Consider the following 19,699-nt stretch of genomic DNA (forward strand, 5'->3'; position numbering starts at 1 on the left):
TTAAATGGCACAATTGCATGCCCTGTTTCCCCAATGTAGTCAGTTTCCCTCCTGTGTGTAGGGTCTATCAAAGCAGAGCGGAGAGAAAAAATGCGTTTTAAACACTTTTTAGAAACAGGAAAAATGGGACTGTGTAAAACCGCAAAAACGGCAGGGGGGCTCAGGGGGACTGTTATGGGAACACCAGGCAGCAAGATAAGCGATTGAAGCTAAAGGGCAATGTTGGCACAAGAATGACTGGGGATAAACTGGCCAGGAATCAGTTGAGGTTGGAGAGAAGGGTGCTACCCATCAGAGGAAGGAGTGGCAGTCAGGCAGCCTTTGGCGGCTTGCCTGTGGGAGGTCCGCCGTTCCCACAGATTTGGGAGCAATTCGGCAGTGGGTACACCAAAGCCGCGGGACCAGCGGACCTCCCACAGGCAAGCTGCCGAATCCGCAGGACCAGGGACCTCCCGCAGGCATGCTACCAAAGGCATCCTGCCTGCTGTGCTTGGGGCGGCAAAAAAGCTAGAGCCACCCCTGCATGTATCTGTTAGTTCAAAGGCTCTAACTAGCCACCTCCTAATAAACCTCTTTGCAGAACAGCCATTAGAGGGCAAACAAAGACACAATGTGTGGGCTATAAGAAGACATAGGTGAATGATGGATTTTTTTAATCAGCTGGCAATTCTGACAAATACATGTCTTGGGTTGGCACCAAAATGATTTTTTTTCAAAATTTTTGGAAAATCCAAAGTTTGTGTGGAAAAAATTAATTTGGGATGAACTAAAGGTTTTGTTTCAAGCATGTCTACATTTTTTTTAAATATTTTTAAAGGAAATATTGAAACTAAAAAAATCAAAATGGTGAGGGTTTAGTTTTGAATGTTTGTTTATTTTTTAACCAAAACAATTTGGTGAAATTAACACAAATTTGCCAAATGTTTGTGTCATAAAATCTGCATTTTTTTCACCCCAAAAAAGTGTGGATGAGAAATGTCCCCCAGTGCTAGTTATAGGTACTTGAGAATCTAGAGCATGAACGTTTGCCTTGGCTTGATCCACATGGTATCTCACCATCTCTCTCTCTGCTGGATGCTTCACACAAGGAACCAAAGCCACCCATCTCACCTGTTATATGGACAATGTCATCATCTCCCACATAGACACTCCAGTGCTTGTAAAACCCTCGGTCAATCTCAATCAGGTCTCCGGCCTCGGGTTTCCATTGCAGGAGAAAAAATTATTGTCCAGTCAAAATGGCAGGGAGACGGTAGCTGCTGAGCGATCAGAGACAAAAGGAAAAGATGCCCTGGGCTTGGAGTAACTCAAAAGCTAGTGGCAAGGGACTTTCACTGGAGAAAGAAGTAGTCAACTGAGGCTGGAAATAATGTTTCTACCCATCAGAGGAAGGAGGTGCTGGAGCAACCACAGGGCCAACCTTATGGGTGAGCGATCTAGGTGAGCGCCCAGGGCACCATGGTCAAGAGGCAAGGAGCGGAGTGGGCCTGGGGTACAAGATCACAGAAGGGAGCTCGGGGCAATGCAGGTAGGGGAGGCAGAGGAGCCTGGGGTTGATAGTGGGGTAGGGAGCCTGGGGAGGCAGCAGGGGCTGAAGGAGGGGGAAGCCCAGGGAGGCAGCAAGGGCCAGGGGTGCTGGGGACCCAAGGGAGGCAGTGGGACCCAGGGGTGTTACCCACCCTTTCCCCCCCTGCAAGGGTCCACTGTGCTGGGATGGTCTCAGGAATTCCCTGAGAACATGGCACCTCCATCCAAAAAGTGATTGAAACAAGCAGTTCAAACATATAATGCCTTTTATTAGCCCAAAAATCCCTATTGCAATAAGCCAGAAGCCCCCTGAATCACAATTATATACAATCCAAGATGATGCTGAATGAGCCGTGCCCTGCTTCCAATGGCCAGTTGTCTATGGGTTGTTGGGGATAGGGAGAATTTTTTGTGACAGCAGCTCTTGCTAGCAGTTCTTAAGCAACAGTGAGTGGTGTCTCTCCATGGTTTCCTTTCTCTTATCGCTATAGTTATGACTTTGGACGCGCACCAACATTGTTGTTAAGCACTTGCTGCTGCACTCAATGTCATGACCTGCTGCTTTAGCACTGTTCGCAATTTTTCCAAGAGTTTGCTATTTTTCTGCCCCGATGTCATGTCTCTGTGAGCTGCCTGCTTTCAGGTAAGGGGGGAAGGGTTTCAAAACGGAGTAACTCTTGTTTTCCGCTATCCAGAGGCACCAAAATACAAATTCCCTAAGATCGACCCTGAGCAGCCTCCCAATAGGACGAGTGGGGACACACAATCCACTTAGTTTGAAGATGGAAGTGGCAACATTTGTGACTGGGATGATATGATGGGGCTGGCTGGGGATAGCAGGGATGGGACTCAGTGACCCAGGAGGTCCCACCCAGTCTGCATCCTATGTTCCATTATTAAATTAATTTTCACTCATAAACTAATCAACACAGTCCCTTGTACGTTCGCAGAAAAATCACTGGGGGCTCAAAGGGTAGGTCTGGTCATTTTGCAGGAACACCCCATATCTCTGTGTGTAACAGGTTGTTTCAGGTGCAAAATTCAACATCTCCTTCCCTATGGAGCCAAAACAGGCCCCTTCATAGTAATTCGTGTTTACAGAGCACTTAGCCATGCCACACCCAGCTGCTTGATTGTTATTGTAACGGTTGCTATATGACTACACGGGCTAATTCCAGCAAGAAGCAAACAGAGGAATCAGATTTGCTTATTTGCTGTTTATAATCACAGAACAGAGTCAGCCCAAGGCTTTCGATAAGGCTTTTGCGTTAATGCCTTTGCGGGGAGAAACACTGCCCTGAGCTGTCTCCTCTTCTTTTCTGTTGGTCCTGGTTGCTTTCCTTTTCTTCATTTCTGATTTCTAACAGAAAGAGCCTGGGAGTCAAAAAATCCTGGTCTCCAGCCAATTTATGAGGTTGGTGTAATGGAATGCCTAGCCTAATAGAATCCTTATCTATGTGGCTATAATCCACAAAAGTGTTGCACACCAGAATAAAACAATTAAGAGGAGTGGAGACACACACTCCCTGAATTAGATCAATGACTGAACACTTAGCTGAGAAAAGGTGGGCTGAAAGAAAAGGATTAAACTTCTCTAGGAAAACGACATTTATCCAATATAATGCATAGCCTGAATCGAATTCCTTTATCTGTGTATTTCTTTCTCTTTTCATATGGATGTAAGCAAATCACATATGCTGTTAAATATTTATCTTGAATAAACATTTAGTAATTAAATTAACCCCACCCCATGGTCTTTCAGTGCATCAGAACCTGTTTATAATGAGGTGACGAGATTAAGTGGTTGGATTGTCTAACAGGCTAGTGCACACCTCCCTGTTGACTGGCTGGGCGTTTTTGAAAATGTGGACCTTTCATTTAGGTGCCTAAATGGGAGCCGGTTTCTCTGGAAAATCCATCCCCTCCAAAGGTACACAGGCCACTGTTTGCTTCCTTAGAAATAGAACTAGTCAGAACTTTTCAATGCAACGTTCTTCCATCTGCAAATGGCAACTTGTCAAAGTCAAAATGTTCCTTCTTAACATTGCGAGTAATTAAGTATTGGAACAACTTACCTAGGGTCCTGGTGGATTCTCCATGACTGACAATTCTGAACTCAGGATTCAATGTTTTTTTCTAAAAGCTCTGCTCTAGGAATTACTCCGGGGGAGTTTGCTGGCCTTTGTTAGACAAGAGGTCAGACTAGATTATCACAACCGTCCCTTCTGGCCTTGGAATCAGGGCCATCCTTACCCATACACAAACTACACAGCTGCATAGGGCACCAGGAAATTTGGGGCACCAATTGCCCCAAATTTCCTGGTGCTCTACGCAGCTATGTGCTGCTCCAGCGGCCAGGCCAATCCCCTGGCCTGCTGAGACAGCCAGGAAAGCTGCCCCAGCCGCTGCTCTGCCCCTGCCCCACCCAAGCTCCACCCCTCCCTCTGAACTGCATCTTGAGGGACTGCAGCAGGAGTCGGACACACCCTGCACTCAACGAGCAGCAGGAAGTGGAGTGACCAGGCCCCAGCTGGCTCCACACTGCCAGTGAGTGCTTGGGGGCACTTCCCCCCTCCCCCCTCACCAAGTCTCAAGGCCAGGAGTCAGGGGAGCAGAGCAGAGCAGGCTGGGGCTGGGTCGCTCCACTTCCTGCCACCCCATGAGCATGGGTTCGGGCCCACCCTGCAATCACTAGGCGTCAGAAAGTGGAGTGACCCAACCCCAACCCACTCCACCAGCTCGTGCTAGAAGTGGTTACACTCTGCCCCGCAAGCCTAGTCCTGCCCACCACAAACCTTGGGCACAGCCCCCACCGCCCTGCCCCCAACGGAGGCCTGGGGATGCCTCTCCCTCACCTGTGGGGAGGGCTGCGTAGGGCACCACAATGTCTAGGGATGGCCCTGAAGCTATGGTTCTATAAATCTATGAATAAAGAACAAGCCCAATGCAAGTTATTCTGATATACAAGCCATTTCAGTAAGTACTTACCCCTTCAAGTGGCATTTTTGTTCAGCTTCAGCAGCAGAATGACTTATTTTCTCAGAGTTTCTGTGTTTTAAAGAAATTAAGAGTTCAGTTTCAATTTCCCCTTGACTAATTCAAACGTATCACCTACATAAATCCTACATAAATTGATAAAAGAGACATAGGCCTTGTTCGCACTGCCACATTCCAGCACTGCATCTTTCTTGCTTGGGATATGAAAAAACAGCCCCTGAGCACTGCAAGTTTCAGCGCTGTAAAATGGCATTTAGGCAGTGCCCCAGCGCTGGGAGCCGTGCTCCAAGTGCTGGCAGCTACTCCCCTTGTGGGAGTGGATTTTTACAGTGCTAGGAGAACTCTCTCTCGGCGCTGGTGCCGCAATTACACAGCCACGTTAAAGCGCAGCCACAACAGGGCTTTAACATTGCTAGTGAAGACATACCCATAGGTGGTTGCATCGCATCTAAGTAGCATGAATGGACATTGGATTGTTGTGGTTCCTGGGGAACCTGTTTAGCTCATTGCTGGAAAAGAAAAGCTAAAATTAGACCAGAGGCGAGGCAGCTTCATTGCCGTAAATGTCATCAAGGAAGGAGAGTGTGGCACTCTGTACCTCAAAGCCGCACCCTGGAATCCCCATACTCACCCCTGTCATATAATTGATATGTTTTGCACAAAGTATGCCTTGTGAGGTATCATGTTAAAGGTCTTGATCTGTTGAATATGAATATCCTGTTGGATTGTATATGTTGTCATTGTATGTGAGGTTATGAAGTTTTGCTATGTATTTGTGTTACTGAAATGTGTTGTGAGGTTGGGAACACCCACAACCAGCCTTTCAGATACAACAGTGGAGTAGCCAGACACACTGATGGCCCATTAAAGAGAATCCACTATCCCAGGAGCTGTATACAGGAGCTGAGACTTCTCAGAGTATGGCTACACTTGCAGCTGTGCAGCGCTGGGAGTTAAACCTGTCTTTGTACAGCTGAGTAGCAAAAGCGCTGCAATCTGGCCACACTGACAGCTATCAGCGCACTGTCGTGGCCAAATTTGCAGCATCTGCAGTGGCATTGGGAGTGGTGCATTATGGGCAGCTATCCCAGCGTTCAAGTGGCTGCAACATGCTTTTCAAAAGAGGGAGGTGGGGTGGAGCGTGACAGGGTGCGTGTGGGAGAGAGAGAGTGGATTTTTGGAGCCGACACTCTGTCAGCAGCTGCCTTGCAAGTTCCGACCCCTTCCCCACCCCTCTCTCACTCACTGAAAGCAAATAGCCCTCTTTGTTTTTTTCCTCACAGACCAGATAAGCAGCCGCTCCGAAACGGACCCCCTGCCCTCCCACTGCTTCTCTCCTCAAGCCCCTTCCTTCCCCCTCTCTTCAAGCAAACGCTAGCTGTGGGCGTTCCAAGGGGAGCCCCCTGCCTCTGCTCATTCACAGCAAACAGGAGCTGTGTTTGTTTTTTTGATAAGCAGGTCCTGGAGCCCAGAGTTCACAAAACAAACAGAGGCATCACAACAAAACCAAGAGAGCTTTCTTTACTTAAAAGGATTATGGGAAGGTTCCAGAGATCAGTTACAACGTAGTAAGATTATTCCCTGTTTACACTGGCACCCCAGTGCTGCAGCTATTCTCTTTATTCCTCTCATCGAGGTGGAGTACAGGCAGCACTGTAGCCAGGGAGATACAGCGCTGTATGTGCCTTGCCAGTGTGGACGGGGAGTGACTTACAGCACTGTAACTCTCAAGTGTAGCCAAGGCCTTAGAGAGATCACTTAGAGGACAGAGAATGCTTGACCAGTGAGGGCAGACACCTGTGTCACAACCACAGATCTTTCCAGCAAGCTGGACGAAACTATAAAGAGGGGAAGTGACATCATGGGTTGGACTCATCCCACCCCGTCCCAACTCATCGTCTGGAAGAAAGGTTTGGAGGACAAAGAGTTTGACCTGGGGAGGGTGATCAAAGGGAGGGAGAGTTCCGGCCTGTGCATTGAAGAGCTGAGACCTGTTTGTACCATCTGTCAGGGTGAGACACGGCTCCATTTCACCATCTTCCCCCAAGTCCCCGTCCTTGCCCCTTCTCTGCCTACTCCCCTGAACGTGCCACATCCCCGCTCCTTCCCCTCCATCCCGGTAAGTCCTAAGCGCCGCCAAACAGCTGTTAGGTGGTGGGGGGACAGGAAGCGTTGGGAGGGAAGGAGAGGAGTGGGGATGCAGCACATTTGGGGGGGAAGGCGGTGGGGGGGAGCTTGGCTGGCAGTGGGTGCAGAGCACCCACTAATTTTTTCCCATGGGTGCTCCAGTCTCAGAGCACCCACGGAGTCAGCGCCTATGTCCCTATTGATTGTACATGAGTGGCTGGAAGAAGCATTCATGTAACTCTGTTGGGTGTGTCCCTGTCTGTGGATGGCTGTATAGGTGCAGGACCTGCTAGAGATTTGTAACTTGATACAGCATCACAGTGTGTGAGGATACCCCAGGTTGGAGGGACAGAGTCCCACAGGCCAGGCGGCACCCCAGGAACCCCATCGCAGAGAGGAAATGCTCAGGGTGCTGTAAGGGGAATGTAGAGGGGTGGTTGGGGCTCACCCCTCTCCAGGGTGGCGGTAGACCACACTGCCTCACTACTTCCTTCCAGTTGCTGACGGAGAATTAGCCTGGCCATGGGAGTCTCTCGCTGCGGCAGCAAGAGAGGCAAACACAGACAGTTATTCGCACCTGGCCTGTGGTCAGCAGGCAATAGCGAGGTAAAGGCCAGGCCCTTAGGCAGGGGCTGAGCAACAGTATTTAACTAGCAGGCCCAGGCCCTGGGTCAGGGTGGGGCAACAGAGAGTCAATGGCTCAGGCCCTCAGGCAGGAGCTGAGCAAAGCAGGTAAACAACCAGCCCAGCCTCTCAGCTCAGAGCAGCCTGGAGGAGGTGGAGACTCCCACCCACAAGTTGGGTAGCAGGGGGGATGCAGGCCCACCCAATCCTCTGCATCCTCGCCAGGGCCCTAGCAGCGGCAGAAGGCCTGCTGTTGCATCAATAGGGATCCTGGCTGCAACACACTGACACGGGCTCTGGCAGTGCTGCAGCTAGACTCTGGTCAGCTGCCCCCAGGCTACTTCCTGACTCTCCCTCTGGAGGTATCTGGGTCCAGACGGTATCCTGCAGGGGGGTCAAGCACCATGGGATCCTCTGGGTAACTGGCGAGGGGCAGGTCGGGGAGTTCCTCCAGGGGTTAAGCACCATGGAGTCCTCTGGGTAACTGGCAGGGGGCAGGCTGGGCAGCACCTCCAGGTTCTGGACCATATCGGGCGTCAGCAGGTCATGCCAGTCCTCAGGTCTGCCGCAGGTCACCAGGGTCACCCAAAGAGGAGCTAAGCCAGAGGCGTGGCCTCTCTGGTGACTGCTCCTCGAGTGAGCTCTGGGGATGGGCTTTTATACTTCCTGTCCTGCACCTGGACCTCTAGGGGGTGGGCGGAGGACTCACTGGCTCTGCACACTTTGGTATCCAAAGAGGCTTGTCCCTCTCTGGGGGGTGAGGGACCACACCGCCTAGCTATAGGGAAATAGCCAGAAATAACATAAATGAATTTTAAAACAGAAATGTTACATTATTGCCACAACCCCTCATGTTCAACCTCAGGAATGCAGCTGCAAGAGATATGAGATTGGCTCAAAAATCAGGGATTTCTTTTTTAAATAATACATTTTCAGATGAGCAAAGTGAGTTCTTACACCCAGCTCAATGGCATTGCTTTGTGCTGCAGCTAGTTATACAGGGATCTCTCGGTGCTGAGATCCAGCCCCCTCTGGGATACAACATGACTGCTGTTTACACGGGGATTGTTTGTTCGATGCTGAGATGCAGCTGTCTCTGGTAGGGGGCAGGTGCTGTTCATCCACCCAAAACTGAGATGAAGCCATCTCTGAGGTGAGGCATGGGGGTTATTTATACAGAGATCCCTCATCCAGCACTGAGATGCAGCTGCTTCTGGAGTGGAACGCTACAAGTGTTTAACAGCAATACTATCCGCCAGCTAAGGAAGCTGAGTGAGTTCTGCATCCATTTGAAACTACAGGGAAAAATGTAAGAAGACAGAATGAAATGATTCCAGTGAGAATTTGACCAGGCACAAGGGTTAAAACCCTAGAGCTTCTTTCAAAAAAGTGCCTTGGGATCTTTCATGATTATGATCTTGGTTTTACACCTCATCAGAAAGGGATCACCTCACTCAGAACATCTGCTGTTGAATCAATGCAATTTCCCAGGAGCTCATCTGTGAAAGCACTGAGCCAGCCCAACTTGGCTTAGTTTGGGAGAGAAGATGGGAAATCACAGCACAACGCAACAAGCTATGAGCCACATTTCTGTATGTTTTCAGCCCAGACAGCAAGATGCAGGGGTCTCAAGATGAGTTTATTGGGATACAACTGGCCATCATCTATGGGGCAGCTTTGTTCACGAAATCTCATTTAGCTTTCATCTTGCACTGAAAACAATCTGATGATAAAGGATGAGAGCCGGGTTAATCGCCCCAAGCCAGTGCGGGTACGAACCCCACTCCCTCCATCTGCCGCTACTCCTTCCGATGCTTGCGTCGCTGAGCCATGGATCTGATCACAGCTGCCGCCATGCCCATCACCCCCACAGTGCCCATGGCTATAGCTTCCGTGACCTGCAAAACAGAACAAAGTGCCCATCAGACATGGGGTTTCCCATGTGTGGTCATTTACAGGCTTGGGGCGAGCGAGGTGGAAATAGGATGACCAGATGACAAGAACAAAATACCGGGACACATAGGAGAAAAAAAAAGCCAGAGTGCCACTGCCGAAGCAAAAACAAAAAGGGCCTGGACAAAATATCGGGACAAATGGGGATAAACAACTAAATATCGAGACAGTCCCGATTTTATCAGGACGTCTGGTCAGCCTAGGCGGAAATGAAGGAAGGAGCTGAGACGTCCGGCCAGCCCATGAGACATCAAGCAACACTTGCTGCAAAAGCCCAATCCAGGGAAGCCACAGGTTAGGTCAAGATCTTCCATCCTAGGGGCATGAATCCTGCTTTCCCCCGCCCACCCCTACAGCCCCTTGCTACTAATGGAGAGCTGCAATACGGAAAGGAAAGGTGGTGGCAGCAGCCAGCTGGGGCTGTGAAGAGGCACCAAGGCAGGGGAACAGAGGTAGCTGCTGAGATGCTCCAGCATGGAATCCATTTGGCATGAGGCCCTGTCCCTCCCCCTCACACCCACCTGATCACTCATGGCCACACCGTAGCGCAGCTCCATGACGAAATGCTCACAGTTGTGGCTGGTCAGGTTGTAGGGCATCTCACGCCCCACCAGCTCCTCGGCCCACCGGACAATCTTGGAGACTGGCAGCGGGGGGTGCGTCTCGTCATGCTTGTTGTTCACCCGGTAGCGGTCCTTGCGCACCACGTCCTCCAGCCAGTCCTTCTTCACAAAGGCTCTGTCGGACAGGGCTGCCAGGACGCTGGCAATGCCGTCCATGGGGTGCTCACCTTGGGTGGGGCATAGCGAGATCCATTGAGTCGGTGTTGAGCCAGGTATGATGCAGGGAGATTCCACAGTGCCTGGGGAAAATTGCATCTCCCCAAAGCTCTCCTTGCATCCGTAGAGGCTGGGGACAGTGGCTGATACATGGACATCCCCCACCCACCCACCAGGAGCAGAGGCAGCAGGAAGCTTTGCATACAGCCGTCTCTGCTCTGCACCTCCACCCTGTGCTGCCTCCAGTCCCCTTCCCCCGCAGGAGGTGACAGCCAGCCCAGGAGTAGTGCAGCCTCCAGAGGCTGGAGCACTGAGTCCCCCAATGGCAGCAGTCCCTATCGCACTCCTCAGGGCCAAGAGCAGTTCCAGCTCCCCCCAGTGCCAGCAGGCAGTACTACACTCTGCTGTATGGCAGTCACTACTGCTGAACGTCCATGCAGCTGGCCTCCAAGGCACACAAGGGCTGCAGCGCCCATGGCATGGGATCCCCAAATCCTGCACAGAGCACTGGCTCTTCTGCAGGTGGAAAACCCTAAGAGAGGTTCCCATGCAGTGGCACTCCCATGGCAGGGACCCACCTTCAGCCTCCAGCAGAACACACCTCCCCCTTTAGGGAAGGGGGGCACTTACAAGGAGGAGCCAGGTGGACGACTTTGCCATCACCGACGTAGATGGCCCAGTGCTGGTAGCATGAGCGGAAGATCTCAATCAGGTCACCGGGTTTGAGTTCCACCTGGGAGAGGAGATATTGGGATCCGTTGCCATTATGGAGTCCTGATGAATTGTGGCCACACAGGAAACGGCTCTCCAAAGGGGAAAGGCGCATCATGCAGAACACATGAACAGGGAGGACCAGAATGTGCTATCAATCTGGAATAACACCATAGGTTTCCAGTGGGATAAGACGCTGACTTTTCCTCCATTGCTATCAATCTGCAGTTACTCCAGTTTTCGACCAGTTTAAACGAAAGCAAGACCTAGCCCAACCTCATTGATTTCAGTGGGATTACGCTACATGAACTAGAGTGCAGGAGAACTCTACTAGAGTTCTTTGAAGGGGTCAACAAACGTGGACAAGGGGGATCCAGTGGACATAGTGTACTTAGATTTCCAGAAAGCCTTTGACAAGGTCCCTCACCAAAGGCTCTTATGTAAAACTGGTTAAAAGACAGGGAACAAAGGGTAGGAATCAAATGGTAAATTTTTCAGAAGGGAGAGGGGTAAACTAGTGGGTGTTCCCCAAGGGGTCAGTCCTAGGACCAATCCTATTCAACTTATTCATAAATGATCTGGAGAAATGGGGGTAAACATGAGGTGGCGAAGTTTGCAGATGATACTAAAAGCTGCTCATGGTGATAGTCTAAACCAAAAGCAGACTGTGAAAAACTTCAAAAAAGATCTCACAAAACTAAGTGATTGGGTCAACAAAATGGCAAATGAAATTTAATGTGGATAAATGTAAAGTAATGCACATTGGAAAAAAATAACCCCAACTATACATACAATATGATGGGCTAATTTAGCTACAACTAAATCAGGAAAGAGATCTTGGAGTCATTATGGATAGTTCTCTGAAGACATCCACGCAGTGTGCAGAGGCAGTCAAAAAAGCAAACAGGATGTTAGGAATCATTAAAAAGGGATAGAGAATAAGACATGAGAGATATCTTATTGCCCTTATATAAATCCATGGTACGCCCACATCTTGAATACTGCGTACAGATGTGGTCTCCTCATCTCAAAAAAAGATATACTGGCACTAGAAAAGGTTCAGAGAAGGGCAACTAAAATGATTAGGGGTTTGGAACGGGATAGCCATTAATGGACTTAACCTTTGTGAATTTATCCAGTTCTCTTTTAAACCCTGTTATAGTCCTAGCCTTCACAACCTCCTCGGTAAGGAGTTCCACAAGTTGACTGTCGCTGTGTGAAGAAGAACTTCCTTTTATTGTTTTAAACGCTGCTGCCCATTAACTTTCATTTGGTGGCCCCTAGTTCTTATATTATGGGAACAAGTAATAACTTTTCCTTATTAACTTTTCCACACCGACTATAGATATTATCTATTCAATCCCTGTAGGCTCTTTATCCAGCTGAAACGTCCTAGGCTTTTATTTTTTCATTAGGACCGTTACAACCCCTTATTGTAGCCAGGATGGGTAAGGAATGGTGTCCCTAGCCTCTGTTTGTCAGAGGGTGGAGATGGATGGCAGGAGAGAGATCACTTGATCATTATCTGTTAGGTTCACTTTCTCTGGGGACCTGGCATTGGCCACTGTCAGCAGACAGGGTACTGGGCTGGGTGGACCTTTGGTCTGACACAGTATGGCCATTCTTATGTTCTTATGAGATCAGAAGCTGGGTCTATTCCTGTTAAATTCACTGGAATTACTCTAGATTTACACCAGACATAAGTGAGATCAGAATCCAGGACTGATTCCATTGCAGTGAGTGGGTGACTCCAGATGGAACCCAGGGGGAGCTGAGATCAGAATCCAGCTTTGACCCCCATTGCAGTCAGTGGGTGACTCTGGATCTACCCCAGGGGTACTGAGAGCAGTATCTGGCCCTAACCCCATTGACTTAAGCAGAGTCACTCCACAGTTCTCTGATAGCAGTATCTGGCCCATGTCCCTAATTCCCCACAGCTTCCATTCTCATCCCTGCAGATCTTGTTGCTGGCTTTAACTGGGGGTTCCTTGATAGGGCCAGATAATATTTGGGGTGGGGAGGGTCATGAAGAGCACCATCCCTGCAAACATTGCTAGGTGACCTATTAATGCAGCATCCCATGCTCTTTAATGGGGTGCTGGCAGGTTGGCTTTGACCCCATGAAACCTAAGCTCAAGGGAACCATAACCGTGTTTATTTATTTCATCCCAGTGGAGCTACGTGGGGAAAGGGTTGGCTCTCTCTGGGTGGCTTTTTGTGGCTCAAACATTGCAGAAGGCACTAGAGGGCACAGGACCCAGAAAGTGCCACTGACTTCAGGGCTCACCGTTATCCAGATCATGAGCAAAAGTCATGAGTGTGGCTGAGCGTGTGGCTGCACTTACATGGACGGAGGGGATCTTCACCCTGATGCAGGAGGTGGAATTATTTCGCGTCTCATCGTTCATCTTGGCCGCATTGCGGGCTTCCTATTGGCATAGCTAAAACAAAGGCATGTACTACATTGATAACAACCCCCAAGACAGCAGAAGCAGGTGGGCCCAGTGGCTAGGGTGCTGGACTGAGGCTCAGGATATCTGGAGCTATTCCTGGCTCTGCTGTGTGGCTTTGAGTGCTTCCTTGTGTCACTTCCCTGCCCCCAATAGACCATGTTGTCTCTCACAGAAAACCCAGGGCCAAAGCAATTTACCCAGCACTATAGCAGGAGATGGGATCAAAACTGTGGGACCTAAGTCCCACTGGCCCAACCTCCTTCTCAGCTATATACCTCCTCCGTCCTTAGATTGTCCACTACTAAGTACCTGTAGGAGGCACTCACGCCTTCCCTGTAGTGGGTTAATGTAACATTGTCTGTTGGGGGAGGGGGATGTGGAGGACTTAGCATGACATCACAGGGGGTTGTTTGCTCCATCTTTGGTTACCAGGTAACAGCTGCCCACCCTTGTGGGGGATTTCCCCCAGTGGTCTGGTGAGTGAACAGTTTATTCTGCACAGCATTTACAGAGGTGCCTTAGACCTGTAGCAGAGAGCTACCTAACTCTTCTGTGACACTTGGCATTCATAGCTCTCAAAGCAGTTCTGCAGAATTACCCTCATTTTACAGGTGGGGAAATGGAGGCACAGAGCAAAGAAGTGGCTTGCCCAAGGTCACCCAACAGGTTAGTGACAATCCTGGCCTCCTGAGTCCCAGGCCTAACCACTAGGAAACACTGCCTCCCTGCTTCCTTAGTCCTCTTCCTGCAGGGCAGTAATCTATACCAGAATAAGGCATCTTTATACTGGTCTAACTGCATGCACACAGAGGTTGTACCAGTATTGTTAACAATATCACTCCCCAACAGCCACAGTGATGCTGGCACAACATCTGTGAGGTGTGCAGGCCTTAAACAGGGATGTTCAAAAGAGTGTCAAGAAGTTACCACCCCAAACCCCACTGGAATTGTTATTGCCTCATTTGAAAAGTCTTGGAATACTTGCATTCTAATTTGGAAAGCCTTTGAATCCTTATGAGAATCATAGGTCCCCCCTTGCCTGTGTCTCCAATGGCAAAACGTGGATAATAATCTGTAGTAAAATTAGCTTTATATTAACTGGGTTACCCAGAGTCCTATGGGTTAGAGCCATGCTCCATCTCTCCCTTCCTCCTGTCTGAGTGGGTGGGCATTTTCCTCCCCATGCTGTTGTGAACTATGTAGTTTAAAAAAGCAGCTAGTTCCCAGCTTACAGCTCTGCGAGCAGACTTATTTTTGTTGTGCTGAGAAGTCCCATTAAAAAAGAATCCTTCCTCTGGCTGTCTTGTGTATTTAGATTGTAAGTTCCTCAGAGCACATCCTCTCTGTGCATCTGATCTTCACTGATGTCTGTGCAGTGCCCAGCAGCCCAATGGGGCCCCAACCTCAGGCAGGGATCTGTGTAGCAGCTGGCATGATGGGGGTCTTGATCTCAGTTCCATGTGTCTGTGCTATGCATTGTGTCTGCTCATTCTGCTCCCCCAGCCTCTGTGGAAGGGGGCCCCTTACTAAAACTTAGTTGGGACGGGGGTGTTATCTGGCCAGCTCCCAGAACCAAATGAAAGGGGAACGGTTGATGGGAAATCAGGATCCTGAGACTGACAGTCCCCAGGGGCAATGGGGAGAGGCCAATGCTCCAGGTCAGCTTGATTGACAAGACAGGCAGCCCAATGAGGGAGTCAGGAGGCCAGGGAGTCCTGTGCTCCCAATGAGCTGGAGCTGCCAGGCCAGAGGGGCGAGCTAAGGAGAGAGCAGGGTGGAGCTGAGCCAGGGAGCAGAGGTGTGCAGATGTAGTGGCAGCAGTGCTGGGGCTGGAGCCAGGTGTGGTGAGCAGCTGGGGAGAGCAAGGGGGACTCTGGGCAGTGGGCCCAGCACAGGGAGATGCCCCCAGCCAGGAGGTCTTGCAGGCTGGACTAGGAGGGGGGATTCACAGGGGAAGAAGGGTCCTGCCACCTGGCGCCAGAGAGCGTGTGGCCATTGCCAGAACAAGTGTCTGAGCTGCTGCACCCCTGGAGCACAGCCAGCACCTGGGCAGGGGCCTGGGACAGGGGAGGGACAGGTTGCGAATGGCCCTTACGTTCCAGAGATGGCTGGTTATGGTGTTCCTGTGCCACAGGTCGGAGGGACGAGGTTTCCTTTCACATCTTTCCCTTGCTTTTTACGTTGGTTGCTGTTTACTAAATTTTATTAGCTTTGAACTGTATGTAATGATCAGTGGGTCAGGGAAGAGTCCAGGGGAGAGAGCACTCCAGAGTGGGGACACCCTAGCCCCTGTCCTAAGTGACCACAACAAGGTTGGGGGTCGAGCCCCCAGGAATTCTGGGCCCAGCCTTGTTGGGGTTCCGAGGAGTCTGCCACACAGGAGTGTGGAAGGGAAGCCCTCCAGATCAGGCAGGCCTCTGGGGGAGCGGGAGCAAGGACTCACATCCTTTCACTAGCCCATTTCACTGAGGGAGTGTATAAGCCAGGAAAGTTGCCCACAATAGTGGGACCAATCCCCCACTTGCATCTACATTGAGTGTCTGTGCCATGCTGTGATAATTTCGGGAATCTGTCTGTACAGCTGAGGGATCCTGGGTGAGATTCTGAGCTCTCTGCACGTAGTTTTCCCAAGTGGCAAACTCCATGGGGAAGGTGCAGCCCTTTTGCCTTTCTTGGTGGCCTTACACCTAGAGTGACCAGATATCCCAATTTTATAGGGATGGTCCCAATTTTTGGGTTTTTTTCTTATATATGCTCCTATTATCCCCCACCCCCTGTCCTGATTTTTCACACTTGCTGTCTGGTCACCCTACTTGCACCTCCAGGATGGACCAAAATTCCAACGGAGGTGGGGGTGGGGAAGGCCTAACAATGGAGGGTCATTAAAACTGGACCCTCAGCTATTCAGAAAGGAAGCACTCCCATCCTGGAGAACTAGTTGTCAGGGGAAAGTCACCTGGCAAAGGAGTCCCCTGTTGAGGCTTCCCAGTAAGTCACCTGACCAGAGACTGGAAGATTATAAAGAGCAGGAGCTGCACTGTTTGCTCTTTGCCCATTGATTTTTCACAGGCTTAAGGGGAGGGAAGCTGCTGCAGAGCTGGCTGAGGCAGGGAGACAATGCCTGTCTGAACATAGGTGCCCCCCCCCCCCACTCCTGAGGGATGGGGCATGCATGGTGGGGTTATTTTTGTGTGGATCTGTGTCTCTCTCCTGCATAAAAGGAAGGAGCAACAGTGTCACAGAACTGTGTGCAGAGTGTCTGTGTTATGTGCTGCACCTACTGTGTGCCCCTGAGGGAGTTCATGGGGAGCTGCAAGGCGCACACCTTTGGTGGGAGTCTGGGAGAGGTGTGATTAAGCAATTGGGGTGTCTTGGGGTCAGCACTGGAGGTGGGGGCCTAAGGCAGGAGGGCTGAGGGGCTCTGTTTCTGTGAACAGGTGACAGACTGAGGGTTGAGGCCCAGGCAATGTGCCACAGAGGCCAAGGGAGGAAACACGGCTGCAGCCTGCTGAGACCCAGGGAAGCTTAAAATACCCAGGGATCCAGAGGCTGGGATTCCCCCCAGGGCAGCTCGCAAGTGGCCAGGGACCAGAACGCCAGTGGATCTGTGACAGGGGCACCAGCTGCAAACTTGCTTCATTAAGGGGCTTGGCTGGCTTGGGGGGCAGGGAATGGAGGATGGGGCCTTTCCCCTCTAGGGCATAGGCAGCAGGTTATATACATTTGCGGTGCCCGAGCACCAGGAATATTCAGGGCCGGGTGCCCTGCATCAGCAATATTTGGAGCTGGGTCTTTCCCCCTGGATCGGGCCCCGGCCCCTGCGGGTCACCCCCGCGCTGCCACGGCTCTGCCTGGAGTGGTCCCGGCCTACGCCTGTCACCCCTCCTCCTGCGTGTTCCCCCTCCTCCCCTCCCCTGCGTCTCTGCCTGCTCCTGCTGCTCTCGGCAGAACTGCTGTCTGCTGCCCCAGGGTCCTGGTGCCTGCATCTACTAATGGCAGGACAGGCTGCCCTTACCCTGCCCTGAGCCCTTTCAACGCTCCAAACCCCTCATCCCCAGCCACAGCCCTCATCCCCCTACACCCTAACCCTCTGCCCCAGCCCTGAGCACCCCCCGCAGCATGAACCCCTCATCCCCCAGCCCCAGCCCGAGCCCTGATCCCCTCGCACCTTAATCCTCTGCCCCAGCCCTGAGCCCCCGCAGCATGAACTCCTCATCCTCAGCCCCAACCCTCATTCCCCTGCACCCTGATCCTCTGCCCCAGCTCTGAGGCCTGCCCCCCCCCTGCAGCATGAACCCTCATCCCCCAGCCCCAGCCAGCAGCCTGATCCCCTCGCACCTTAATCCTCGTGCCCAGCCCTGAGCCCCCCGCAGCATGAACTCCTCATCCTCAGCCCCACCCTCAGTTCCCCTGCACCCTATCCTCTGCTCAGCAGCTCTGCAGGCCTGGCCCCTCGCAGCATGACCCCTCATTCCTCAGCCCCAACAGCCCAACCCTCTTCCCTGCTTGCGCCCCCCCACAACATGAAACCGACTCATCCTCAGCCCCACAGCCCTCACCCCACAGCCCAACCATCTTCCCTAGCTCTGAAGCCCCCCACATCATGAAACCCTCATCCTCAGCACCCACAACCTTCACCCTTGCACTCCTTCCTATCCCAAAAACTTCTCCAGAGCGGCACCACCTCCTTACCTTCACCCTCCTCAACCCACCAGCCCACGAGGCTGCAAATCCCAAACTCTGTCCAAAGCCTGCACACCCACCTCCTGCCCCAGCCCGGAGCCTGCACCCAGCACCCAAACTCCATCCCAAAGCCTGCACCCCTCCTGCACCCTAATCCCCAGCCCAGGACCTAAACCCCAGACCTCCCCCCGAAACCCTGCCCAGAGCCTTAGGCAGGTGGGGGTGGAGTTGGGGGGCAGGTTCTGGACACCACCAAAATTTCTACAAACTTGCCACCCATGCTCTAGGGTGCACCAGCTCCAGTCCAGCGTGAGGCTGGGAGACTGGCTTCCTGCCTCACCAGGACCCAGGGTCTGGAATGTATTTTCCTTCTGTATCTGATAACTCGGCCAATTGACATTTGCTGCACAGATTCTAACAAGCCACATGGTTTCAGGGAAGAATCAGCTAAGGGAACTGAAAGTGAGATACTGACCTTACATGCGGACTCCGGTTTCAGAGTGGCCCAGGCTGGGGTGGGTCAAATGCTAGTGGGTGCTGGGTCCAATCTGGCCCCAGGATGGGGAACTAGCTAGCTCAGGGGGGTAGAGAATGGGATCTGGGCCCTTTCTTCTCTAGGGGGTGCCAGCCCCAATCCAGCCTGAAGTTGGGTGGACGGTTGGCTCAGGGATTTGGGGAATGGGATACAGGATCTTTCTTTTCTCAGGGGTGGCAGCTCCAATCTAGTCCTAGGGTGGGGGGACTGGCTGGCTCAGTGGGTTGGGAAATGGGCTATGGGACATTCCTTTGTTCGGACAGCAGGTCTGATCCATGCCCAGCTAGTTAATGGTACTTCTTGGAGGCTTATAGTTAAGTATCGTGATACAGCATGGCCAGAGGGCAGCAGGAGAGGGTTAGAAGGGAGCCTTATTCTCTGTAGAGGGAAGAAAGTTTACTATAGATTAATTAGAGCACTTGAAGCCAATTAGAGCACCTGCAGTCAGTCACTTGATAAAAACCCCTGCTTCAATCAGATAGGGGAGGAGTTGGAGCAGGAAGGATTGGTGTTGGAGCAGAGAACAGTTTGGAGGAGTTGGAGCAGGAAGGATTGGTGTTGGAGCAGAGAACAGTTTGAAGGGAATTAGAGGGAAGTTTGGAGAAGTGCTGCGGTGGGCTAAGAAGTCCAAGACCCTAGGTAAGGGGCACCTGGCTTGTGCAGAGGGAGGGCAGGAAGCCCCCCACAAGCTGAAGGGCAGGAGAAGGAAGTAGCCCAGGGGAAGGAACCTTGAGTTCAAGTGGTTGACCACTATCTTCAAGGCCCCTGGGCTGGGACCTGGAGTACAGGGCGGGCCCAGGTCCCTCCTCCTCCACTCCCCTCCTCTAGGACACTAGTGGGGCAATTAACATTCCAATTCAGGGGCAAGAAATGGCACCCAGAAACCCCCCCAAAGCAGAGAAAGTGCGAGACCCACCCTAATAGTGTCGGCAATTTGCCACAGTATGCACTTAAATAATTTGCTTGATTGATACCCCTGCTGGGATCTCTCCTCGGTACAACAGAGCTCAGGAGTGTGCACAGGAATGGCCCTGACTGAGCAATCAGGGAACTAACTGGAGTTTGCAGTAATTATGCTGATGCGAGTTCTAGCATTGCCAGCCCCAAATCATCACATGCAAAAACATGGAGTCAGCTCTCCCCACCCAAGATCAGGAGACGTGAATTCTTTTTAACAAGTACAACTATTGGGGTTCTTTGTGTTTGCCATCTGGTGTCATGGTGTTCATGGTTAAAGCCCTTCTCTGCACAAAGGAGAGCTAGAAACCTTTTGAAAGCTGAGATTGCCTCATACTGACATGACTCCAGGA

General features: G+C 51.4%; 1 protein-coding gene across 1 annotated transcript; it reads right to left on the reverse strand.

Annotated features, from left to right (window-relative positions):
* Positions 1-9,074: 9,074 nt before the first annotated feature.
* Positions 9,075-13,126, reverse strand: LOC116838812 (phospholipase A and acyltransferase 3-like). The gene is made up of 4 exons (XM_032804314.1): positions 13,064-13,126; positions 10,638-10,812; positions 9,750-10,018; positions 9,075-9,173 (listed from the first exon to the last, which is right to left on the reverse strand). The coding sequence occupies exons 1-4, from the start codon at positions 13,124-13,126 to the stop codon at positions 9,075-9,077; spliced, it is 606 nt and encodes a 201-aa protein (XP_032660205.1).
* Between the last annotated feature and the right edge of the window lie 6,573 nt (positions 13,127-19,699).

This window comes from Chelonoidis abingdonii, chromosome 17, assembly GCF_003597395.2.
Source record: "Chelonoidis abingdonii isolate Lonesome George chromosome 17, CheloAbing_2.0, whole genome shotgun sequence".
Classification (NCBI taxonomy): Eukaryota; Metazoa; Chordata; order Testudines; family Testudinidae; genus Chelonoidis; species Chelonoidis abingdonii.

What these genes read in the sequence shown, in the direction of transcription:
- LOC116838812 (XM_032804314.1), bottom strand. Translation starts at nt 13,126, where the DNA reads ATGAACGATGAGACGCGAAATAATTCCACCTCCTGCATCAGGGTGAAG. An exon ending in TGAAGATCCCCTCCGTCCAT is followed by an intron (nt 10,813 to 13,063) that starts GTAAGTGCAGCC and finishes TCCCCTTTGGAG; the next exon opens with AGCCGTTTCCTGTGTGGCCA. An exon ending in CGTCCACCTGGCTCCTCCTT is followed by an intron (nt 10,019 to 10,637) that starts GTAAGTGCCCCC and finishes GCCCCACCCAAG; the next exon opens with GTGAGCACCCCATGGACGGC.